This window comes from Syzygium oleosum, unplaced genomic scaffold (genome assembly GCF_021117445.2).
Source record: "Syzygium oleosum isolate NSW1041296 unplaced genomic scaffold, Sole_v2.1 Sole_v2.07, whole genome shotgun sequence".
Lineage (NCBI taxonomy): Eukaryota > Viridiplantae > Streptophyta > Magnoliopsida > Myrtales > Myrtaceae > Syzygium > Syzygium oleosum.
Genome location: NW_026607491.1, coordinates 7869138 through 7895855, shown reverse-complemented (window position 1 = coordinate 7895855; position 26718 = coordinate 7869138). Strand labels below are relative to the sequence as shown.

Here is a 26718-nt window from a genome sequence, read left to right as displayed (position 1 = left end):
GGAAAAACAAAAGATCATATCATAAGTAGAGAATAGAGAGAATCGGTCTTGAACCATCTATTTGGACTATGATTCCAACTTTTGAGAAATTGATTTGGGTTGACTAGATTCATAGTTCCGTCTCTAGGACCAAGCCGCTCAAGTCTCAGTCATGCTCAATGCTAATCTATATATGGTAAATATTGTTGTCCACACTTCAAAATCGTATCACGCTCTATGCGAAAACTAAATCTATGACATTTTCTCTTACACGGGTATCGGCAAATATGACAAGAAACTCGATTAGAGTTCATCCTATTACTCATCATTCGATTTTGCGAATATGTCGCAGTATTCACATAAAAAATCACCGTTACCCTTCTTATACTATGATCGATATATGCACTAATTTCAGTACAACTTTCTCATCGCCCACGATTGATTTAATACATATATAAATGAGTGCATACCATTATAGTTTGGCAACATTTTTACAGTGCACGCACAGACATGTCTTTTCAAAGGAGGGGTCCCATTGCACACGATTCCAAAGGCCTTTTGGCCTCCTTTTTATACCCCCCAAGCCCGTCCCTTCCCCAGCCATCAGCCACACACAACCCTCCCTCCCTCAAAAAACGTCATCTTCTCCTTCTGTGTTCTCCTCTTCGTCTCCTATCCTCCCCTCGAAAAGAAAAATATTCAAAAAAAGAAGGGAAAAATCGACTCCTCAGAAGAATTTTTGAAGCTCTTGCTTTTATCAGCTTGAGGTAAATGAACACGCACTCTCACTGTGTGTCTGTGTCATGATTTGATCCCACGTACTCAAATGCTTGTCTATATATCACAAGGTTCTGTAACTCGATCTTTTGTTCGATAACTCAGCGTAGATTCTGTTTCTTGGGATTCACCAATTCATGCATGTTCTAGCTCGTTTCTTCTTTTGCCCTAGCTCACTTGTTATCTCCATCATTCCCCTCTCTGCAGCTTCTTCTTGGAGATCAGAGAGAGAGTGAGAGAGAGATAATATGACAGCTTTTCTAAGCCAAAGCCTTGGTCTATCTCCTACTCTCAAAGCAATGGTCCATCATTATGAAGAAACCAAGGTGGTCATCGGCGAAAAGCAAGGGATCACCACCATTCTTGGATCTGAGCCCGCAAAACCCACCTCTTCATTGCGCCGGACTCTATCCGCCGATATGTCCTCCAAGAAGTGGCTCTCCCAAAATGGGTTGGTCTTCAAGAATGCTCTGGCCCATATTGCAGACTCATCTTCTTCCTCTGAAGAAGATGATGAAGAAGACTGTTATGAGGATAAGAGGAAGGAGAGTCGAGATCTGGAGAAGTCGAGCCAGTTCGATATCTGGAGCTCGATCATCTCCCAGAAGCACGAAGAGCCGTCCGTGCAGGCCCCGCCGCCATATGTTCACCCCCTGGTGAGGCGGTCTGCCAGCTCCTTGAGCGGGAAGAGCCTTGAGATCTGCACGGAGAGCCTTGGCTCCGAGACGGGATCCGACAGGTTCTCCTCGTACCCGGCATCCGAGATGGGCAATCTCCCAGATGAAGACGATAAGGAGAGTGACACGGTGCTTCAAGATCTGGCAAAGCTTCAATTGCCGCAGGAAGATCAAGATCAACAGCTCCACTTTGCAAGGTACAGCAATTACGCGGGGTGGGGCAAGAAAAGGCAACAGCCGAAGTCTTTCCCTCCGCCGCTCCCTTCGCTCTCTCGCCCTGACGGGGCCTTGCTCCGCATGCAATCCCGTAGGGACAATGGGCGCTTGGTCCTCGAGGCCATCTCGGTCCCTTCGGAGAAGAACTTCTGCGTGCAACGCCAGGATGGCCGCCTCATCCTCACCTTCAACGTGAGCGGTGCTTTTGAGCGTGTCAACGACGACAATGAAGCAGTAGGAGAAGAAGGCGAGGAGGAACAAGAGGAGGTATTAGAACTAAACGAGGAGTTCTTGGGTTTTGGCGAGAGCGACGAGAAGGAAGAAGAAGAGGGAGAAGATGAAGAAATGGTAGAGGTGGAGGAGGAGGAGGAAGAAGAGGAGGAGGCCAAGAAATTGATATTTGCCACTGAAGATGCTCCACCAAATATATTGGCTAGTGGGGATGTGAATAATGTCCATAAGATTGCCATTATGATGAACAAGAAGCCCATGGATTTAGCTAATAGGAACCCCGCATGGCCTAACAAGTTTAATGAAGAAGATGAGCCAATCCTCCTACCGCAGTCGCTCCCACCGCTGGCTCGGGTGGCCCGAGTGATCACTGATCTGCCGCCACCGTCCACCGCAGCCTCCTTCAATGCTTATGAGTACTTTTGGCGGACCAAATCCACGGTTGCTAGCGCCACTGCAGCTGCGGTAATCAACCCAATCAGTAGTGCCCAACAACAATCCCTTGCCCTTAATAGCTACTCTAAGAAGTACATCGTCACAAAGAGTTTTGTTTCAAATGATCGGCAACATCAAGAACAAGCAGCAGATTTTTGGGCCTCTGGAATTAAAAGTTGCAAGGAAAGCAGAAGGTCTCTTCTGTTCTGGGAGCCCCATTGCATTGCCACATCCTGAAAATATGATTTGAATCCTTACTTTTGTTCCCCTTGGGACACTGATTTTCCTACTTTATTTCTCTTCTCACATCACAACTTTGTGCAGTCAAATAAAAGAAGAAAGGAGAGAGGGTGCTTTGGCTTTGATTTCACGTAGATCAGAGAGAGATAGAGAGAATCATGTGTCATCAGTTATAATATATAGCTTTTTTTTTCCTTTTATAATGTTATGTCCTTGTATTACCTAGCAGCTACAAAAGCCTAAAAACAAGATCTCGAGATCAATCTTTGACTTAAAAGGAGACTTTCATACATGTAACCTTCGCCCCAGACTATCATGATGTTCCTTTTCCTTTATTAATTAAAATTCGCCTTTCTGCGACTCCTGGCCACTGGGGTTTCAACAGGGGTCGGTTTGTCCCAAACTAATTGGTGATTTTTGGGGTAACATCATCGCTACCTTTTCTTGATGTTTTCTTGTCGGTTAAGGGTGTGATGGATGTTTTCTTTTGTCATCCACTAATAATGAATTGCTTCATGAACAAACCTGGTTGAAGCAAGTTGTCACTCAAAAGAGTATTCCGTCATCCACACTGTTCAGTGTGATCGTGTTGCTAGAGTACAAGAAAGAAAAGGTGAATCTTTTTGTGACATGAAAGGAATACCGCAAAAGCCATAAACATGGTTAACGTATAAGAAGTTGTTCCGAGTAATATTTCACCATATAAAACATGTGCGGAGTAATTCTAGGTATACTATACTAGTTTATAAAGATGGTAAAATGACCTCACACATTGTAAATTGGCTTTTATGGATAAGCAGGCTATACCCAACATCTTACAGAAGATCTTCTTGTCCTCAACATGTCTTTGATCCTAGGTGGACTTGTAGGAAAGCATGCATCCGTTCTTGTTGTGATGCTCATAATTCAAAAGTCAATCAGCTAATTAATTGCCTTCTCTTTAATATAGTGTTGTATGTTAGCATGCAAATCGCCTTGATTTTGTTTACAAATAAATCAATGTCCCCAACCATTGCTAGAAGTCATGTGGCTATCCATTGTTCATAAGAAAGTACCCTCATTTACCAAGTTAAGAATTTTGATGAAAATGAGAGAGAAACAATATTTTGTACATTATCAAATGAAGAGTACAAGAGCCTAATTGTAGGCTTTACATGATAACTATCTAAAGTAACGTAATAGTAACTATAACTAATCAAGACCAATCAAGGGAAATATATAGAATCTCCTAAATAGATCCCTCACATCCTCCTCCAACCACAAGGTGATTTGAATGATATCAACTTGAGTTGATAAAAAGATTCAGAAAAACATTCAAATGGATGTGTCTTGGTGAAGACATTAGCAATATGTTCGATTGATGAAGTAAAGATAAGTTAAATAGTGGCACGAAGAACGTGATATTGGATGAAATGACAGTCTATTTCAATGTGCTTGATGCGTTGATTGAAAACATCATATATGTTATTTTATATAGCACTTCGGTTGTTGCAATGAATGACTATGTCAATATTACATCGCACTCTCATGTCTCCCATGTCATATCAGTAAGAGCTCGATATTATGCTTTTGTACTAGAATGAGCGATAGCACACTGTTTCTTGCTCCGTCATGAGATAAGAGTAGCCCAAAAAGAAACAACACCCCACAGTGGAGTGACAATCTTGAGGGTCCTTAGCCCAATCAGCATCAAAAAAGTTGTCAATTACAAGGTAGAATGAGCAAAAAAATAAAGGTCAGGAAATAATGTACCCTTTTTATGTAGTGAAAAATTCGAAGGATTGTAGCAAAATGAGTCATACGGGGCACGATCATGTACTGACTAACAATATGAATAGCATAGGCGATGTGAGGTTTAGTAATAGTGAAATATATAAGACTGCCGCCAGCTATCAACAGAGAGTAGGATCCAAAAGAGGAGTCTCATCTTTGGCATCAAATTTGGCATTGGTCTCAATATGAGTTATAGCAACTTTGTTTTCAGTGAGATCGATTCGAGAAATAAGATCAATGGCATATTTTTCTTGTGAAAGATATAACCAGAGGAATTTGAATTAACTTCCAAGACTAAAAGGTGGCCGAGTCGCCTAAGATCTTTAATTTCAAATTGTTGAATGACATATCGCTTGAGTTTTGAAATGCCAGTATGATCATCGTCAATAATAACCATGTCATCCACATATAAGTAGGGGTGAGCGGTTCCAGGTTCCGGATAGATTCCGCTTGGAACCTGGAACCTACCCTGTCACAGGTTCCAGGGTCAGTTCCAGGTTCCAACAGGTTCTTTTTTTTAATTTCGTTTTGAATTAAACAAAACGAAAATAAACGCAATATTAGATCATCTGAATGATACATACACAATGCCCTGATGTGATATTCAAGGGATATAATGCCAAGTTTACAAATGCAAGAACACAGAAGTGCCCGCACATGCACAAGCACAAGCACAAGCACAAGCACATGTAAGGACGTCATTGCACAATCTTACAGCACTTCCTGTGTAGGTCCTGTTACTTATTTTCATAAATCCAGGCCGAAACTACCCAAAAATGAACAAAAGGATTATATCTTTCAATCCAGCAGCTCACTGTTTTAGCTCAGCACTGCACATATATTCTTCTTCAAGTGTTAAAACAGAAAAACGATTTGACAATAGGCACATGTTTGCACACATATACTTCACAGTACTATGTACAGCCAAGAACTAGATGTATGAAAGGAGTTTCTCGATGTGGCATAAGTTTCTTTTATCGCTGCAGGAGTACCAAAACATATAAGATCTTTTCAATCTTGGCTGATCAATTAGTAAAATGTGAAACACGGACATGGTATAAACTGTAAGAGCAGGACACTCTAATTTTAAAATGGCAAAAAGATTATGTTTGAGATTTAAAACTTCAGAAAGATCAAACTGGAAAGACAATAGAAGTATGGACATGAGCCTTTGATCAAATAAGATTTAAAGAATTACAGGGTAGGAATTAAGCGAACATTGTCATAAATCACTCAGTCCAGAGAATTTTATCTAAAATAAGTTTCTACACCGTTTCCTCAACAGCAACACAAAAATTAATTATTAAGACAATTGTATCACTCCAGTTGCATGTTCTTAAACACAAATATGAATAAATGATAGGGATATAAGATCTTTGGAATCACAACGCCATAACACCGCTCAGTGATAAAGAAAACGAAGACAGGTCTATCTTGTATCTACCTTACCTGGTGAGGTATTTTGGATCATATGTCCCATAAACAACATCATAGTGTCCATCATAAGATTCTACCAACTCCAGATCACTAGTGAATGGTCCCACCTGCGGATATAATAGATGAGCTGAGCCATATATAAGGCAATGGCACTATACAGAAAAATTATGAAGCTTACTCATATCTCCGCTGGCGCTCAAGGTTTAAAAGCACTTCAAATACAGTGTCTGCACAGGCATCAACAACACCAACAGACTTCAAAAGCCAAATAAGGAACAAGACAAGGCAAAAGTTCTAAAGACTCGAACAAAAGAAGCCAATGCCGCATAGGCTCTTAATTATAAAGTTGTTCCACTGGAAGAAATCAATGGCTAATTTCCACTGATCTCAATAGTCTTGACACCTCCAGTACCACCAGGAGTAGCTCAATCCAGTACCCACACCAAGATTTGATTGCTTACCTAATCCGAACTACAACCGAACAACATCGAAAAGGAAAAATCACGTTTCGAAAAGGACACCATCCCGAGCCAATTGTGCTCATACAATTCGTGAATTGCCAATTGAAACCAACATATAATTGCCTCCGCATTCTTGAGTTTCCATTCACTCACATCTCAAGCAAAAATTCTTGCAAACCCACTTCACTTCGGAGTTGCAGCTCTCAATTAAGGACTAGGAAGTTTTGAGCTTTAACTGACCTCTTAAACCAGCTAGAATCACCAAGAACAGCAAGTCCAAAACTCCCAGAAGCAAATCTCAAATCAAAACAAACAGACCCACAAAACCATAGACAAGCACCAAAATCTGCAGTTCAGTAACCGAAAAGATCTACATTCTGTATCTCGACTTAAATCAGTGACACCCAACACTTAAAAACACTTGGGTCACCTCAAGAATTAGCAAGAAGATGGGTAAAATCCGAAACAGAACAGCCCTTGGAGCAAGAGAAAAGGCAAGTCTCCGGCTCCCGAAGCTTCGGATCTTTCTTCTACGGTCTTGCGGAAGCTTGTTCCAATGGCTCGAAACCAAGACGGAGAGGCCACTGAGAGCGAAAGTGCTTCCTTTCGAATCTATAGGCGAGAAAGCATGGTTCTTGAAAGCGGGGTCGAAGCTGGAGAGTATGGAAGCGGGAGCGAGGGCGAGGCGGAAGCGGAAGCGGGAGCGAGGAGCGAGGCAGAAACGGAAGCGAGAGGGAGCTTTAGATAGACGATGATGGAGGATCGGGTGTGATTCAGGAAGAGAAGGGAGCATTTGGGAATTAGGGTTTCTAAATACTAAGTTTATGTTTTGGTTTCGGTTCCGGTTCCAGGTTCCGATTCCGGTTCCAGGTTCCGGTTCCGATTCCGGTTCCAAGTTCCGGTTCCGATTCCGGTTCTAGTTCCAGGTTCCGGTTCCTATAGGAACCGGAACCGGAACCGGAACAGCCGGTTCCTAAAAATGTGGAACCGGGAACCGGACCTCTGTCCATGGAACCTAGAACCGAACCGGATCCACCGGGTCCGGTTCCCGGTTCTACCCTAGAATCGCGCTCACCCCTACATATAAGAGCAGCATAATATACCAATGAAATGTGTGTCGAACAAAAAGAGCATAGTCATAAAGACTAGATTTGAAGCCAAGAGGTTCCATGGTTGAGCTAAACTTGGAATACCATGCACAAGGAGCTTGTTTCAAGCCATATAATGCTTGATGTAATCGATGCACTTTGTTGAAAGGATGGGTGTATCCAAGAGGAAGCACCATATAAACTTCCTTAGTGAGATTGCGATTTTTAGCATATATATGGAACAAAGACTAGCGCTTAATTGCGGCAACAACAAGAAGACTGTGGATAGAAGTAAGATGGGCAACAAGGAGCGAAAGTCTCTTCATACTCAATTCCATATTCCTTAGTGAAACCTTTAGCCACTAGCTGAGCTTTGTAATGGTCCACACATATGTCTTTCTATTAATCTTATATACTCATTTATAACCTACATCGAATTTACTAGTGGACAGATCAACCAAATCCCATATATGAGATTTGTCTAAGGCTTACAACTCATCTGCCATTGCTTGCTACCAGAAAGAATTAATACTGGCTTCTCTATATAGCAACGGTAAAGTAACAATTGTAATGACAAAGTCTAACTGAAGGTAAACTTACTCTTGTGAAACGACGGACAGAGGATGATAGAATGTTGTCCTGTGGAGAATCAGTGGATGGAGCAGATATGTCAAAAGTTGCTAAGGTGGTTTCGCCAGAAGAACCGACATCAAGATTAGAAGAAGATGACAGTTATGGGGAAGAAGCTTCATGAGTGAATAGAGATGTGGGGTCTTTTGGGAAGAATCAATTGAAGTGTTGGTGAAGCAGGAAATGTGAGGATTTGAAGGGATGAAGATATGAAAACATCTTGTATTCCCAAAGGATAACATGATAAGGCACACGAAGATGGTTAAAAATAGGATCCTAACATTTATACCTTTTGCGCTTAACGTCATATCCAAGGAAGTAACATAAACGGGCACGAGGTTCTAACGTCATGCATTCATGTGGAAGACATACAAGACAAGTATACAAAAGACTCAAAGAAGATTATAATTGGGAATACTATCATACAAACGCTCATAAGGAGAAATGTTACCTATGACAGGTGACGGAGTAAAGTTGATAATATGTGCAACAGTAAGACAAGCCTCTCCCAAAAATTGTTCAGGACAAGAGGCAGAGACTAGAAAAGTGCGTGTATTATCTAAAATATGCCTATGTTGACACTCCGCTCAACTATTGTGTTGAGAAATTCTTGGACAATAATAATGAACAATATTACCATTTTGGGAGAGGATTTCGATGTCTCTATATTCCGTGGCATTATTAGTACGAAAAGTTTTGATATCATATGAAAATTTTGTTTTTATCATGGTAAAAAAATCATAAAAGATACGAGTAAGTTCAAATCAATTCTTCATAAGATAAAGCTATATATAACAAGAAAGGTCATCCACAAAGATTACAAAATAATGACAGTCTTCCACGGTGGGGTTGCAGATAATCCCCAAGTATTAGAGTGAATTAGATCAAAAGGGCATGAGAGACATTACTAAGATCAAACGGCAAGGCATAATGTTCTCCCAACTAACAAGTCAGGCAATCAAAATATTTATTATCAATAAAACCGAAACGACCACTTGAAATCAAAAATCTCAATCTAGAGCAAAAAGCATGATTTAACCAAGAATGCCGAATTTTAGGTGACATTATGGCAGCACAATCATCAAAAGATTAAAAAAAAGAGCTCAAAGAAGCATCCCACTCCACGGTCAGTCGCAATACTCACATGACAACTATGAAAAGAGAAATGAACATCAAAATCAAGTTCACACAATTGTCCTACTGAAATCAAATTTAAAGAGAGTTTGGGAACCATAAAAGTGTTAGGTAAGGATAATGTAGATGACGAAATGATTCATGTATGGTTGACTCTCATTTGGGAATTATCAACCGTGTGAAAAGTAGGTGCATAAGAAGTGAATGATTTTGACCGAAACAAAATAGAGTTCAAAGTCATATGATTGTAGCAGGCGACGTAAAAAAACCACAAATAAGAAGTTCTTGAAGTAATGATAAAGCAGAGGGGACGGAAGAGCTAAAAGTACCAAGTTTTTGAAGAATGAAATGAACATCCTCTGAAGAGAGAGTGGTACACATTCCACGTGGAGAAGCCTATATGGAAGCAGCGGCGGCAAATGAACTTGCACGTGGACCTTGGTTTTGAGGTCGGTTGTTCATCCCTATATGTTGCTCAAGTCGTAATTGATGGCAATTGGGCATTGAAACTTCTAATTTATTCATAATATGCACTACATTAGTTTCAATTTAGCTAATTGGACAAGGAATGTGAAGAAATCAATAGATGGATTGATTAAGGCCAAAAGTGGACTCAACACATCAAAATACTTTGGAAACCGGTATGAGATTGCAAGGAACCAGTCGGAAAGTGCCCAAATTGGTTAGAATTAGCCTTGAAATCAGTCGGACCAGTTTGACTGAGCCATTTAACAGTCAACGGTTAGTTAATGCTGGTAAATAGTCGATCCAAGCTGATCAACAATCAACAGCCAGAGGCTGACTTAGTGTGATGCCCCATAACGTCACGCATGACACGTGTCCTTTCCAATTATTACTTATAATTATTAAACACGCGGAAGCATATTAAAGCATTCACAAAATTCTCATACAAGTTTAATAAAATACATATGCATCTTTTTATATACATTATCACCAGTTGTACAATACAACATTCGGCCCAAAAAACAAAATACATAATTCTTGGGAAGGATCGGGGTCGCATAACTATAACATTATACTTCTACGCCCAAAAGCCTGCCTGTACACTATCGGGCCATCAACTAAGGGTCGATAACTTCACCCGACGACGAGCCATCATCGCCAAAACCTAGAGGACCATCAAAGCCTCTAAGTGATCCAATTAACTCGCCCTCGATATTAACATACCAAGCGACGTAACGATGGAGTGTAGACTCTGGTAACCCCACGTCGACCCATATAATGGAAATACACCTAGTATAAACTGCTGGTGATCCAAGTACAATAATATCTTCATAACTATAATCAAAGAACATGGGAGCTCTAAAACGCGGCGGTGGCGAGGGATCCATCCTATATATCTAAAAATAAGGAGTGAGCCGAGGCCTAGTAATTGAAATCTCTAAGTCTAAGGTAGAAGATTCACTCACCACTTAACATGGTATCAACAATAATTGTGAGTTTAAGGCAGTGCAAAAATACATAAATTATGGTACTACCCTTCCAATCATGACACGTTAATGAAACAACAATAATATTGCATAAAATCAATCACTCATGTGTAAGCGGATGACATATTATATATCATAAATATCACATAACATCTCATCGATTCACACATATAAATTCATATTCGTCACTAGCCGGGACCATATCGATTTACGAAGCATATCAACTAACGAGGCATCATCACCACCAACTCATGGGGAACGGAAACATACATATCCATTTGCCACGCCTTTTAGCCTATCCATCACGGGTATCCTCTACATTAGCGAGGATAAATACACCAACGTACATCCACATGATGTTGGCCATTTCTTAGCATCATACCATGGCTACACAAGCCATGTCATCCCATGACTACACGAGTCATGTCATCATAAAATTTCATGTCATCTCAACCTTGCAGAGGACCGTCTCATACGGTAGAACATCTGGCTAACTCCAGAGTCTCATATACATGTTCATACAAGGGAATTCGCTTGATGACGAATAGGCTGTGGCAAAGGTCTTAATCACTTAACATCAAAGACATACATAATTAATTACAATGCAAAACATGTCACAGATTTTCGTAATTACAATCACAAATAACGACATGTCAATCTATTGACATGTCACATAATGTACAAGACAATCAATTAATTATGCACCTTTCAACATAAAACCTTTCTTTTTCTTTTCACCAAGCCAATATTATTTAGAAGAGAACATTTACAAGTTTTATAACATTAAACACTACTACTCCATAATTTAGTATCTCATCTAATTTTCATTTATTTATTTATTTATTATAAACCCCCTTGATTAAGCTCACTTTTACCACATATAATAGAGATTATTTCTATAATTCCTAATTCTTAGAATTAGAATATTATCCTAGTAAATTTCTGATTTTATAATTTTACCTTTAATTTTCGATTTTATCCACCAAGCCATAATAATTAGGTTAAAAACTAAATGCTATTAATATGCTATTTAAAACACACAAACATTTTATTTATATTAAAGACACCACATATTTTACAAAATTTTCAAAACTGCCCACTTTTAATTAATTATTACAAAATTGTTCCAATTTGCATAGTTAAACATATGTCCTAATTAAACAATTATCTCTAAAGACTAACTTAACCACTTATCAAAATGAGGTTCCACATGTTGTGAACAGTGCCCAGAACTTCCAGTTTTTACAGATTCGCCCCTCAACTTGGTGAAATTACCAATTTGCCCTCTAAAGCTTATAAACTCAATTTTTTTTCAACCAGTTTGATTTCCTTTAATTAATATTACTTAATAACCCTCTAATTAACACTAAAATCATAAAATAACATTGTTCATAGCCCCTCTTCATTTCTGTAAATTCGAAATTCTCCCTTACCTTGACAAGAAAATTACCATAATACCCTTTTTTTGTGTGAATGTAAGTATTATAAACCAGATGAAGTACAGCAACTTAGGGGCATCCCCCAGCAATACAAAAAGTGCTAATAATTCAAAAAGATGGAGGTAGGAAGTCTCCATATAGTAGCTAATACAACATTTATCTGGGAATGTCTAATTCGCTCTACCTCTGACATTTTTACGAACCTTAGCCAAAAGAATATGAAAGTCAGTTGACTTGTTTTGAAACCGTATGCTGTTGCGCTCCATCCAAATGCAATATATGGTTGCTAGAAAGGACAACTTGAGGAGTCTTGCTGCCAAGTCTTTGCCTTTTGTTGCCCTAATCATCCATTGAAGTTCTTCATTCCATCCTCCTAAAAGGCGCCTGATCCCATGTTGTGCAAGGATACAACGCCATATGTTGTTTGTCCATTCACACTTGAAGAATAAATGTGTTCTGTCTTCAATACCAGCCCTACAGAAATTACACTGAATATCAACTGAAGGTATCCATTGTGCGACGATTCTTGCTGTAGGTAGTCTATCTCTGCAAATTAGCCAACCGATAAAATTGTGTTTGCTAATGCCGCCGGTCCAAATTAGGTTATACCGCTCCACAGCTGGTGTCACATGTCTGAGTTCATCATATATATCTTGGCAACAGTATTTTGGGCTTGGTATAATCGATGTTAGAACAGGTCGCAGTTTGAGGAGACATCTCCAGCTCCAAGCCACTCTGCCCTTGATGTCGAGCTGCATAATTGGGGTGCCTTTGCATTTGGTGTTGTGAACCCAAGTACTCCAAAGGGAAGAGGATGGAAGATTGATAAGATTCCACAGCATGCGACCTAGCAATACTTTGTTCCATAAGTTCAAATTAGGCAATCCTAATCCTCCTTCCCTTTTAGGTGAGCAAACTACTTGCCATGCAACCTTGTGCGAGCCATGATTTGCTGAATTACCAAAATACCCTTTTATGCCTAGTTTTACCATTTTCACATTTTTCCTACTCAAAATGCAACAAAACTTTTTAGTAATCTCTCAAGAACCACATAAACATGTGAAAAACTTTTACTTTAAGCTCAACAATCACCATAGCTTAACATACAACTATTGAAACTGGCTCATGCATAGAAAAAGATCCAAACTAAATAAAAAAACAATCAATCAACCAAGCTCAAGAGTATTAAATAAATCATTCTAACTTAGTTCTTAGAGTTTTCACTTACGCAAAGTGAAATCTTCAACAAAGCAAGCCTCTAACGACCTTGAAATCAAAATAGATACTAAAATAAATTAACAAGCCTTATTCTTTAGAAAACAACGAAGCTTATTTGATAAAGAAAAAGGAAAGGGAAGCTTAACAATATACCTTGTCAAGAAACTAGATTGAAAGTGAGCTTGAACTTTGATTTTTTTTTTTTTGAAAGAGAGTGGACAAAAAGAGAGAAAGATTTGCAACTTGAAGAAGAAGGGAGTGATGTCCACGCCAAGAAGAAGAAGAGGTGTTTTTAGCGTCTTGTCTTCCAAAATTTTGCCACGATGAAGAGTATTTTGGGGTCACATTAAATTGCTTGGGTTAAAAACAATAATAACCAATAACTAGAGTTACAATTAGATAATAACTTACTAGAGTTAAAAATGTAATATGTCATGCATGAGGTCATAAGCTTAGGTTCAATGCATTTCAATTAGGCATGTGGCAAAAAAAAAATAGGGTGAGAATTAAGACATTTGTTCATGATAATATAGTGACAAATGGCATAGTTTAATTGAAAAGAGAGAGATATTAGGTTATTTTGGGTATATACTAAACATTGCGGTAAATAAACAAAGAAATCGGTATTCATTTGGAATGCCGATACATCATAAAATTATTTGAAATCACTAAAATTATTAATAAAAGTATAAAACAAAAGTGACACATTAACTCAATAAAATTTTTAATGTTTGAAAATCATTCGATACGTATTTTGGAGCGTATCTGTCCCCGTTGACAATTACTAAACTAATTTTATTACCTTAATGACTCTCACTACTTAATATCTTAAATATCATAAACTACGATAAAAAATCGGATGTCACACTTAAGACTAATGACAATATGTTGTTGTGGCAAGGGCTAACATAGCGAGCTATGTTAGAATAATTAAATATTAAACCATATATTCATCTAATAGCTTAAGCTTTTAGAACAGTTAGCAGTGATTTCACGAAATCTCACATGGTAGTGATCCCACCAAATATCACATGGTATCAGAACTGGAGGTTCTGAGTTCAAATCTTTCCAAACCCCATTTGCCTCTCCAATTAAATATGTCCACGCTTAGTACTAGATAAAAGAACCAGATTAAGCGAGAAGGGGAGTGTTAGAATAATTAAATATTAAACCACGTCTTCATCTAACAGCTTAAGTTTTTAGAACAGTTGGCAATGATTTCACAAAATCTCACAAGCTAACATGGCGGGCTAACGTCAGCTTAATCGTGGCCGCTTGGCACACGACAAGCACTTGTAGATGACGTCTGCAATGACGTTAGCGACAGAGGGATAGCTGGTGCATGTAGACATAGGGCGCGCGTGAGGGTACGTGGATCTTACATGCAAGGGTTTGTGTTGGCGCGTGAGACAGTGGACGGCGATGCGGTTACTAGGGGTGAGCGGTTCCAGGTTCCGGGTAGGTTCCGCCTGGAACCTGGAACCTACCCTCGGGTACAGGTTCCTCAAAATGAGGAACTTGGAACCTACCCGTCGGAACGTGGAACTTGGAACCTACCCTGTCACAGGTTCCAGGGTCGATTCCAGGTTCCAACAGGTTTTTTTTTTTAATTTCGTTTTGAATTAAACAAAACGAAAATAAACACAATATTAGATCATCTGAATGATACATACACAATGCCCTAATGTGATATTTAAGGGATATAATGTCAAGTTTACAAATGCGTGGATAGAACTAAACTATAATTGCAACAATTATTGAGGAGGAAAGCAGCAAGATAATGAAAATATCCAAAATGGCATGAACAATGAAAGCACATTGTTCGAACAAATTGTGAGTAGAAGGTGATGTTAGACTTAAAATGATCACATATCAACCAGCAAACAAAAAAGAGGTAAGATAAGCTGTCCCAAGAGGATAACCTGTCATCACTACCCACAATACCCTTGCATTCCACTGGTGCAGCTAATTTGAAAATGTTTCTAGAACCATCACATATAGCATGTTCCTTCAAATGAAGACGTTTTGCTGCCTCCAACACCTAAAGACAAGAATACCAGGTCATATAAAGGAGAATTAAAGAAAGCTAGATTAATGAATGTCTTTGGTTCCCAATGAAAGACTAGATTCGAGTACTTCTCTAGAATCCTTGTGTTTTTAAGCCTCATCACTGTATCTATAGCTATTTTGACTCAGTACATGACTAAACAATACTTATAGGAGAACGACATCCATGCTTCAGAGAACAGGAAAAATCATCGAGATAGTTGACTAAACCAATTGAAGTAAGAAAACAGGCAAAAGGATTTCATACAAGCAAGAGACATAAAGTTTACACCAAGGAAGCATTTTTCATCTACAAATAGGCATGTGACATGGAATGTGCTTTTCCTTTTCATAGTTGAAAGCAACGTATTTGATTAAGAAAAACAAGCCACCAAGAGTACCTCAGCAGTATGATCTTTCAATACATGCCGACAGTTATAGCTCCGATCTTCAGAACCTTGCCACACTCGCACAGTCTGCAGATCAAACACGTAATCATCTAGAGAAAGTACGACAAAATTACAGTAGTAACTACTTAAACAAAATATTGCAATCATTATGGTTAGAATGAAGAGCACAACGTTTATGGAGCAAACGACATGCAAAATGGAAGAAATTCACCACAACTATTTATTTTCTTCTCTTTTCCCCTTCCTTTTCATAAGGGGGACTAGTGTAAAGAAATGCGGAGTTCTATATGCAGAAGATTCACATGTTCAGCAGGTGAGTACATCGGATGAATAGTAAACGCCACTAAAAGTCATTGTTGCACTAGGGACCAAAGAAAAATATACTTCAAGAAAGGAGTTACAATAAATCCAGCTGCCAGACATTTTTAACATCTCGTGACACCCTTCATGAGGGGAAAACATACATTATGCCCTATAGGTTGACAAATCCGATAGCAGGATGCATAACGCCCAATCAATTCAAATCATTCAGAAAACAAGGAAGAACCATTGTTATCAAGCCTATGCAAAGAATGCTACAACGTAAATTACTTGAACAAATAATTGGCATAATTTGTTCCTCCTTTAAACAACCACGAGGTCAAAGGCACGCACAAATAATTGGCAGAATCACAAATAACACGACTTTAGCTGCTCCTTCAAAGACAACCAAAGTATTAAGACAATCCATATCAATTTATTGGTAAAAAAAAAGTATTAGAAAGCCTACCACATATATTCATTCTGCTTCAACTGGTAAACTCTATTTACCGACGATAATCTCCTCATTCAGACAATCCATATCTAAAAAAAAGAAAGATTAAATAAAATATTCACTTATTAGATATATAAAAGGAATTACAATATATAAAGATATAAACATCACTTACCCATCTCAAATTTTTCTGCATTTTCGATGCACTCTTCAACATCAATCGGCACACGAACGGCTCTCAACCAATCTTGAGTGCAAATCAAAGCTTCCACTACTTTGGGAGTCAAAGAACTTCGAAAGCCATCAAGCACACGACCCGATGTACTAAAAGTCAACTCCGAAGCAACAGTAGTTACGGGAATAGACAAAACATCCCGAGCCATTAAAGATAGGATTTTATATTTTGAGCCACTAGTCTTCCACCACATCAAAAGGTCAAGATCAAGAATATTTTCATTTTTTTCTTCAAGATATTGATCAAGCTCAGATTTGTTGTCATTGCACACTTGTTGGTTCGAGTGCATAAAGATTCTTCACCAAGCTTGGGCGTCATACTTCTTGATCTTGTTACCTTGAATACCTTCACTACCACCGGCATCGGCATTGGAACCACTACTACTAGCACTCAAATTTTGGGCACCAAAATTTCAATCCTCTTTGTAAAGTTAGTAAGGATCATATTACTCAAGCGGCTTTCTGTACACTAAACACTAAAAGCCCAAAGGAACTCTGACAATTTTCCGTTCAAATTATTTTCTCCAGGAATATAGCAGAGGTTCAACCTAACCCATGCTTGCCATGAAACCAAATAATTTGATAGTAACATGCTAACCTTGGGAAAACCCACACACTGATTTGCACTTTCAATGTATGCGGGGTTGTTTTATGCAATCTTCTGAGATATTAGATATTGTCTCAGCTGCCAAAAACCAAGCAAATTTCAGAAAACTTTAGCCAATCCTCCTTCCTTGGTGTGTGAATGTTTATATTCATGTAATCATGTTCTTTGAATATTACAAGAAAGTAAAAGTAGCAGAGGAACAATCTGCCTGACTACACAAGATAATATGAAACTTCGTCTTATGTTTCCCACTTAGCCTGCTTAGAATCTGATAGGCAAGAACTATAACTAGCAGCTAGTAAAAAACTAAAGATCAAAACACAAAGAAACTGAAATATTGCATTTCGGCTATCAAACAAATAACAAAAGCTGTCCCCTTCAAGCACGATATACAAGTCTTGGCAAATTCTTGTTCCTAGTTCTGTGTTCTTATATGAAAGACCGCGACCAGAGAATTCTAGAAAATTGCAACATCCATTAACAAAAGCCAAATAAGGAACAAGACAAGGCAAAAGTTCTAAAGACTCAAACAAAAGAAGCCAATGCCGCATAGGCTCTTAATTATACAGTTGTTCCACTGGAAGAAATCAATGGCTAATTTCCACTGATTTCAATAGTCTTGACACCTCCAGTACCACCAGGAGTAGCTCAATCCAGTACCCACACCAAGATTTGATTGCTTACCTAATCCGAACTACAACCGAACAACATCGAAAAGGAAAAATCACGTTTCGAAAAGGACACCATCCCGAGCCAATTGTGCTCATACAATTCGTGAATTGCCAATTGAAACCAACATATAATTGCCTCCGCATTCTTGAGTTTCCATTCACTCACATCTCAAGCAAAAATTCTTGCAAACCCACTTCACTTCGGAGTTGCAGCTCTCAATTAAGGACTAGGAAGTTTTGAGCTTTAACTGACCTCTTAAACTAGCTAGAATCACCAAGAACAGCAAGCCCAAAACTCCCAGAAGCAAATCTCAAATCAAAACAAACAGACCCACAAAACCATAGACAAGCACCAAAATCTGTAGTTCAGCAACCGAAAAGATCTACATTCCGTCCTCAACTTAAATCAGTGACACCCAACACTTAAAAACACTTGGGTCACCTCAAGAATTAGCAAGAAGATGGGTAAAATCCGAAACAGAACAGCCCTTGGAGCAAGAGAAAAGGCAAGTCTCCGACTCCCGGAGCTTCGGATCTTTCTTCTACGGTCTTGCGGAAGCTTGTTCCAATGGCTCGAAACCAAGACGGAGAGGCCACTGAGAGCGAAAGGGCTTCCTTTCAAATCTATAGGCGAGAAAGCATGGTTCTTGAAAGCGGGGTCGAAGCTGGAGAGTATGGTTCGGCCAAATTGGTCCAAAATGGAAAAGGAAAAATCTAAATCAAACATACAATTCCATTCCATACAAACAACACAGACACACGCCATAACTTATGGCGTGAATGGCGAGGGGTTGTTCGAAGATGTTACGTACCAGAGCGACGGAGCTTCAGAGGAGGAAGACGGTGGCGAGCCCGAATAATCGGAGCGAATCCGCGTGGGTAGATCACAGAACCTGCAGTGAAAAAGGCGGAGCGAGGCGGAAGTGGGAGAGAATCGTGGAAGCGGAAGCGGGAGCGAGGGCGAGGCGGAAGCGGAAGCGGGAGCAAGGAGCGAGGCAGAAGCGGAAGCGGGAGGGAGCTTTGGAGGGACAATGATGGAGGATCGGGTGTGATTCAGGAGGAGAATGGAGCATTTGGGAATTAGGGTTTCTAAATACTAAGTTTATGTTTTTTGTTTCGGTTCCGGTTCCAAGTTCCGGTTCCTATAGGAACCGGGAACCGGACCCTCTGTCCATGGAACCTGGAACCGAACCAGATCCACCGGGTCCGGTTCCCGGTTCTACCCTGGAACCGCGCTCACCCCTAGCGGTTACTAGAGTCCAAGATGCTTATGGTGGTGTTTATTTTCCAAAACAAGCATCCGAAGGTGACGGAATAGCACTTAATTGCATGGAAGTTTGGTGGATTTGAGACGTGGTGATGCGTGAGGTAGCGTTTGGTGGCCGTTTGCGACGAAATTTAATGATCTAGTTCGTCTGAGAGCGGCGAGTCTAGTGGTGGTGCTTGTTTTCCGGAACAAGCAGTGGAAGAATGCCGGATAGTTACGGGAGGTTGTGGACCGGTGGCATTCTTAAGAAATAAACTCGATGGGTGCTTTCTCAAATAATAATAAGGCTTTGGTACCAAGTTAAGAATTGTGACGTGAAAGAGAGAGAAATATAATATTTTGTGCATTATTAAATGAAGAGTAAATGAGCCTATTTAAAGGTTTTACATAATGACTATATAAAGTAACATAATATCAATTACAATCAATCAAGATCAATCAAGAAAAACATACAAAATCTCATAAACATATCTCTAACATGCCATGTGCAAGCTGGAGATCCGAATCACTTATCCTACACTTTTTTTGGGTAGTAAGTACTCGTCGTGTATCCCATGGTTTCTCTGAAACGGTGCGAATCTCTTGAACCACGCGATCAATCAACACCAGAGTACATATAAGTTCTCCACTAACGACGAACCTAAAGTAACCACCAAATGATAAACATGAAAAAAGAGCAGAGACGTTGAAAGAACGAACCACCATTGCTTCTTCTTCTTGGTGGCATCTCTTTTCGATTCAAGCCATGCGCTTCCACCGCTCGGCTCATTGAGCTGAGGTGACTGTTAGACCTATGGAGTAACTTTAACCCCCTGCTAATTTCACAAGAAGTAGGAGTTAAAAGAGTTCAAAATCTCTCATATAGAGTAATTGGGAAATGGTATTCAGACAGGACTACCCTAGGGCCTATATATCAGCATTGAAATATAGATGATTTTCGACGAGACGGAGGGTATGCATGTTTGCTATACGAATAACTCAAGACTCGAAAAATGATCATTTTTATCGATTACAAAAATAAATGAATGAAAAATATTTTTCACCACCCACGAAAATAGTTAGATATATATCGTTGTCAATAATGAAAACATTTTCCACTGATTAATTTTTCTGAGCGATATAACCAATCATTTTTCGGAAAATATTTTCTAAATTTTGAGTTTCCCGTGAAACAAATGCACTCATAATTCTAGATTGAATAGTAGCAGCGGCATTCAATATGAAAATTCACCAAATGCTTCGTTTTTCTTTTTACAAGCACGGGGTATCCGAACACACTTCGACTCGACCGATCCCCACCGGATCTGAGTTCGCTCATCTCGCGTGGGCCGAATTCAGCAATCCCCGAAAGTCGGGCCTCTGTGGAGGAGGCCCATTGAGCCACATCGAGCCGTGGGCCAAGGAAGCCCACGTCTCGAAGCAAAAGCCTTGAAGCACCGAAACGACGGCGCAGCTTCCGCGAACTCAGCTTCGTCTCCTATTCTTCGAAATCTCTCTCTCTCTCTCTCTCTCTCTCTCTCCGGATTCGTTGCGACGTCGATCGAATTGCATCCTCCGACGCTGAGGGGGGGAGGCGCGATGGGGGAAACGGCGACGCCGGACGATGATTTGCTGCTCAAGACCTTCTTCGCGGAGGTCAGCGAAGTCGAAAGGGACAACGAGGTCGCCAGGTCTCTCTCTTTCTTTCCGCCCAAAAGTCGCTTGCTTTCCCTCCGTTTGCTGTTCTCGAGTTGCACCCCCCCCCCCGCCCGGTTGACCGCGGCGATTTTTGGCCTTGATTGCTGGCTTTTTAGTGGTTGCGCGGTCGATAATTGAGCTGGGTATTCGGTTGTCGGGCCAAAGGGGAGTGCTTTTTGTCTGATTCGAGGGAATCTCGTGCTGTGGTTTTTTACTTCGCTGAATTCGCGAGTTCTGAGGATGCATTTGAGGAGAGGGACGGGTAGGAGGATGTCGTATGTGGCTGTTCGAGCCTGTGTTTTCTGGGAAATCGGCATTTTTGCGATCCCGTCGAAGCGTGAGATGAGCTCAGCAGCTGCTGCTGCTGCTGCTGCTGCTTCGGCTAATCGGTCGAATAAGGGTTGCGCGGGGCGGTACATGAGCAATAATGGCAAGTTAAGACCTTGGTTTGATACCCCTTTGTTGGAAACCATGTCGGATTAATTTGTTTCTAACTGAATTTACGCGGAAAGAATTCACCTGGGCATGGCCCTGTGGAGTTAGAAACTAAATAATAGAAACGATTGTAAACATAAGAAAAAGAGGAGCTTGTTTTGGCTAGTGCGATACTAGCATAATCTGTCGCAGAATTCCAATGCGGGGCTTATTATGTGCTTCGTGCATGGAGAGATGGACATAGCTCAGTTTTAGTTTTGTGTCTGAAGAAAGTTTGCTTCCTGAATTTTGCTCCGGGATCTCTGATTGATAAAAGCGCTATGAAGTTTTTGGAGAAGCAGCTTTCTATGAAACTATTTATGGTGAAGGAGCTTTATGAATCAACTAGCAAGAGGGATTCTGGGCTTTGGGCCGAAAACTCAAACGTTTTGTTGTCAAATGCCGTTAGCAACCTCCCCGACTGCAACTGGAGACATCATATTCAAGAAGTAAATTAACTCAAAATCCCCACCTGCCAAAGAAGTAAAAAGTGGAAATAACATCTCCTTTCGGATAGCTGTCATACGATAACAGCATCTTAAGATTACGGAATGTCCTCCAAGAACATAGACAAAACAACCTATTTTATCCTTTGACCCCCTGGAATATGGTGATTTCATTAAGGGATATCGCTTAACAAAAGAAAGGTCATTACTTTCAATTTCTTGTTACTGGATGAAAGATCCTTGCCTTTTTTCTTTTTTGTTGAATCTTCTCTTTGTTCAGGCTTCACATGTATAGTTTATTGAATAATCACTGCTTGTATTGACGAGTCTTCATTATTCTCTTGACGTATTCTTTAATGCTCACGGGCAAAATGAAATTCAGGATCCTTTCATGCTTCAAGTTGAATCCATTTGAGTATCTCAATCTACCCTTTAACTCATCACCCGAGGACGTGAAAAAGCAGTATCGTAAGGTATCTACTTTAACTGTTCTAACTATGGTTATCTGTCTACTTTTGACTGCCTAAACTCTAACACAAGTCTGTCATTTGACACCTGTCATTCTCAGTTATCTTTGCTGGTTCACCCTGATAAGTGCAAACATCCACAAGCGAAGGAGGCATTTGGAGGTAATAGTTCCATAGCTTCATTTTTTGGGACCTGTACTTGGATTAATCAAGAATTATATCTGATGATGATAGAAAATGCTTAGAACTTTCCTAGTATGAAATCAAGGTTTAGTGGTCCTATATTGTAATGTTCCTTGGGTTAGATACTTCTAGAGACTTGAGACCTTAAGTCATGTTGTTGTTCATGTCGCTCCAAAGAAAACAGAAACAATCAACAGACGAAAGCTTGTTATTTATTCCTTTTTTGCTCAGGTTGAAAAGGTAAATGCGGGGATTTGTTGTCTAGAGGAGAGTAGGTATTGTCATTGGTGGATTGATGTAATTTACTCGGACTTGTTTGGAAGGAAGTGCTCTTAAATGGCTGTAGAAGCATGGGGTCACATCATCACTTTGAGATTGGACTTCTGAAAAGTGGCAAACCCTATAAGATTGGTGATATTGAGCATCGGAAGCATGCACGACTGAGTTCTATGGTGGATAGAACGGGGTTTCATGATTTACATGTCTATCTTCTGTCTAATTAACCAATTCCAATAGATATCTGAGTGCCTGCATTGAGAAGTGCACTTAAGAATTATGTGCTACCAAATGGGTTGTTCCTTTGAACTGGATTATCTTTTGCATGAGGAACTCTTTGCTGTTAGAAAGTTCACACTTTTAAGTGACCGACTTATCTGACCAAAAAAAAAAAGGTGGCTGATTTAAATTTCACCTGTCTGCACCTATGTCTGCATTAGCATTTTACAGAGGTGATTCTTGAAGATTGTTTAGCCATACTCTGGCTTGTTCAGACTACATACTGGCAGACTGTTAGTGTTCAACTAGAACTTCTCTTTAGGGGGCCAAGGTTCAACTAGAGTGAAAGTAGGGCTTTCTCTTTATGGACAGTACATTTTGCGTGTTATTCTCAAATTCAAATCGATGACCTACTTGTTCTCCTAGCCTTAGTCACTAGGCCATGACCATACAAATAAAATGAGATATGCGTTGGAGCTATCAGCCCTTATTTTTCCTTTTTTCTTGGAATAGGAATTAGTTAGTTGCGGAGATGAGATGAAGTCCAATCCAAGCATCAATAAACGGCTTAGTGTTTGATGTGCTTTGTCCGGTGTTAACCATATTCTGCTCAAAGACACGACAAAAAAGTGAGAAAATATAAATTTTGCTGTCTGTCTGGTTTCGTTTTCTTTGAGTTAAGACTTGAGAGTGTATTGATAATCTTGTGGAGACTTTTAGATACATCAGCCATCATGTTACTTATTAAATTGCAGTGTTTGCTGGTTTGGTGGGATGCTGAATATTTATTTCATTCTCTGGTTGCTTGGATGAGACCTCTATTTTATTTTTCTTCAAATCATCTGATTGCCTTTTGGTGGTTATTTTCTGAGCAGCTTTAGCCAAAGCCCAGCAACTATTACTTGATCAACAGGAAAGAGACTATATTCTTTCTCAAGTCACGGCTGCTAAAGGTCAGTATAAAGAATTATTTTGGTTTATCCTTCTATCTAATCATGCACATTCGTCCACATGGAATCAATTTCAAAAAAGTAAACTTTGCTGTGCTTACATGAACTGAAATTAATTTGTTCTGGATCGTGTGATCACTTTGAATCTTCTTTCCTTATATATGAGCAAATGGATCATTTTTTGCATGCTTCATGCATTTAACACAACTTATGGGTAAGTGACATCTGGCTACAGTATGTTCTCTTGTGTAATGTATGAAAGGTTTCTTTGGTATTACACTGTTGCCTTATAGATTTTATTACTTCCAGTATTCTGGGTTTTTTAAAATACTGGATTTGTAACCGCAGAAGAACTTAGAGCAAAAAGGAAGAAACAGTTGAAGAAAGATACAGCTTCTAAGATTAAATCTTTGGTTGATGAGGTATGTTATTTCCTATTTGCATATGATTTGAAATATTAGTACACCACTTCAGATAAAAGATGCACTCGGTATGAAACTACTTGATTTAAAACTCGACAATATGGTTTCTTCTATTTTTTTCATATTTTTTGGGAATGAAATCCTCTTAGTTTCTTTTTCCTTTTAAGTATTTTATTAAAAGAATAACTTGTTCAACTATAAAATCCAAATCTTTGATGACTCACCGTTTGCCCCCAAATCTACGGCTTCTTGTTCTAGTTGGATAATTTTACAGAGTGGTGTGTGTGTTTCATATGGTGCAGGGAAAATATGAGCAGATTCATGAACAATCAGAGGAGTTTCAGCAAGAACTGAAATTGAAGGTTCGAGAGATACTAACAGAACAAGAATGGAGGCGAAGGAAAATGCAGATGAGGGTATGTGCGCTCCTCTTCCCCCACTCGGTGCTCGTGCACCAGAATCTTTCTCGTTCTGCCTTTGTCTTACTTTTGGTTGCTTTCTATAGATATCAGAAGAGGAAGGTAGATTGAAGAAGGATGAAGAGGAACAGAAAGAGATGTGGAAAAGAAAGCGGGAGCATGAGGAACAGTGGGAAGGAACAAGAGAACAACGGGTTCGCTTTCTTTACTTTTAAACCTACTATTGTAGTTTCAATACGTGGAGCTTGCACCAAATGTTTATTCTGGCTTAGAACCTCATGAATAGATCTATTTGGATCTGTAGGTAATTCAGTATTCAGTTTTATTTATGGGAGTAATTTAAATTGGTGTAGAAATATCCTGTGACAAATCAATTCTGTATGATCTCCAGAATTAGTCTTTTGTTACTCCACCAACCTAAAGAAGCTGGATTTTCTAAGAGCTAATATGGCAATTGCTGGTGCATGAATGCTTGCAATGCATGCTTCTGTGCAGCCTGGAATGTATTTTTTGGTGACTCGGTGGTCGATCTCTGGAAGATCTTCTGTTTCAGTTTCACATTTTGCATGGTGTAATTGCTTTGACAAAGAAATAAGGCGTCAACTTTTACATCATTTCTACCGTCTGAATTTTGCATTGTTGACTTTGAATGAAATTGGAAGGTTTACTAGCTTCTTCCGATCTTAAGAAAATAATTTTCTCTGTGGTTCTTCTGAATTTTATTTCCAGGTTTCAAGCTGGAGGGATTTCATGAAGTCTGGAAAGAAGGTTAGAAGATATGATAAGACTTTGTTATATTCAGTGTTCCATGATTTCACTTGTAGCTTAGAGTAAGCTCACAATGTAAAATTTATTTTCTAGCTCCTGCTGTGGTTGGATCCTTGCTAATGTTATTGGTTCATGCCAATGCAATACTATGAAAAGCATGACCCTATCAGGGCCAAGCCTCAATCCTCCCACTCTCTGGGACCTATATTCATTGTGAGGGAGGGGCTTTTGATAGACCTTCTGAATGTATTATGCAGGTTAAGAAAGGAGAAACTAGACCTCCGAAGCTCAAGACGGAGGACCCTAATAAATCTTATGTCCAGAGGCCTGTGAAGCGGGGCTGACCGACGTCATCAACTTCAGTAACTTGGATCTTTCGAACCCTAAATGAATTTCCCAGAAGATTGTTCGTACTAAAGGAGATATGGGGCTTCCTCTAGCTCCCCTCGGGAGAGGGGCTTGTATGTGGGGTTGGTGCATGTACTTGGTGTTGATTGAAGAGGTTCCCTGTGGCTTTGTCTTAAAACGAATGAATCTTTTGGTATGTTTATAACCATTTAAGTGAAGTCCTTGAGGAGTAGCTATAATCATCTTCGATTATATTGAGAATGGGTCTTTATTTTAGCGATTAGCTTAAGTTAACATGAGATTAGTAACTTTTCTCTGAAAAAACAAACTCTCAAATCTATTTGTGGTTTCTGACTCTAATGTGGTTAGCAACTTTTCTGTCACAGAAAAGTAGGTGAGTACTAATACTAAACTGATTAGTTACTATATTTAAAAGGTAAATATGTTCTTATTTGCAACAAGTATTTCTTATAAATAATTGATTAGTAAGTTTGCATTAAGAAAGGAGATTCTTTACAGTAATTTCGAAAGTTGACTGGAATAGATGGAAAATGTTAGTTTGATCATGTTAGCTACTATTAGTTTCACTGACCAGTAACTTTTCATGTATGATTCAAGAATTTTGACGTAAAAAACTTATTATGAGAACAGTGTTGAGAGCATGTAGTAGAAGCTTGATACTTTTATCCGGGGATATCACCAAGAAAAAGCTGAAGTTTGAAATTATCAACATATTTAATTAGATTTCTCTTCACTCAAAAGCTTAAGCCAACTAATTATGAACTAATTAGAATATATTAACTGTTCTACATTATATCAATTCTCCTGAATATTCTCCTGACTTCTTTGACACAATTCATACGAACATCAATAAAAAGCCTGAAGAGCTCGGGG

General features: G+C 39.4%; 2 protein-coding genes and 1 long non-coding RNA gene across 3 annotated transcripts; 2 read left to right on the top strand and 1 right to left on the bottom strand.

Moving 5' to 3' along the window:
* Positions 1-571: 571 nt before the first annotated feature.
* On the top strand, positions 572-2847 carry LOC115673171 (protein FAF-like, chloroplastic). The gene is made up of 2 exons (XM_030595258.2): positions 572-746; positions 964-2847. Exon 2 carries the CDS (start codon positions 1005-1007, stop codon positions 2550-2552), a length of 1548 nt encoding a protein of 515 aa, XP_030451118.1. The 5' UTR covers positions 572-746; positions 964-1004; the 3' UTR covers positions 2553-2847.
* A 12070-nt stretch (positions 2848-14917) lies between these two features.
* LOC130138665 (uncharacterized) lies at positions 14918-18842 on the bottom strand. Its single transcript, XR_008817004.1, has 3 exons — positions 18721-18842; positions 15634-15708; positions 14918-15227 (listed from the first exon to the last, which is right to left on the bottom strand). It is a non-coding gene; the product is annotated as an uncharacterized LOC130138665 (long non-coding RNA).
* Positions 18843-20684: 1842 nt separating this feature from the next.
* Positions 20685-26056, top strand: LOC115676003 (uncharacterized). Its single transcript, XM_030598841.2, has 9 exons — positions 20685-20845; positions 22155-22245; positions 22341-22401; positions 23793-23870; positions 24216-24289; positions 24592-24705; positions 24795-24902; positions 25438-25476; positions 25734-26056. The coding sequence occupies exons 1-9, from the start codon at positions 20754-20756 to the stop codon at positions 25818-25820; spliced, it is 744 nt and encodes a 247-aa protein (XP_030454701.1). The 5' UTR covers positions 20685-20753; the 3' UTR covers positions 25821-26056.
* The last annotated feature ends 662 nt before the right edge of the window (positions 26057-26718 follow it).

What these genes read in the sequence shown, in the direction of transcription:
- LOC115673171 (XM_030595258.2), top strand. Translation starts at nt 1,005, where the DNA reads ATGACAGCTTTTCTAAGCCAAAGCCTTGGTCTATCTCCTACTCTCAAA.
- LOC115676003 (XM_030598841.2), top strand. Translation starts at nt 20,754, where the DNA reads ATGGGGGAAACGGCGACGCCGGACGATGATTTGCTGCTCAAGACCTTC. An exon ending in AGGGACAACGAGGTCGCCAG is followed by an intron (nt 20,846 to 22,154) that starts GTCTCTCTCTTT and finishes AATGAAATTCAG; the next exon opens with GATCCTTTCATGCTTCAAGT. An exon ending in AAGGAACAAGAGAACAACGG is followed by an intron (nt 24,903 to 25,437) that starts GTTCGCTTTCTT and finishes TTTTATTTCCAG; the next exon opens with GTTTCAAGCTGGAGGGATTT.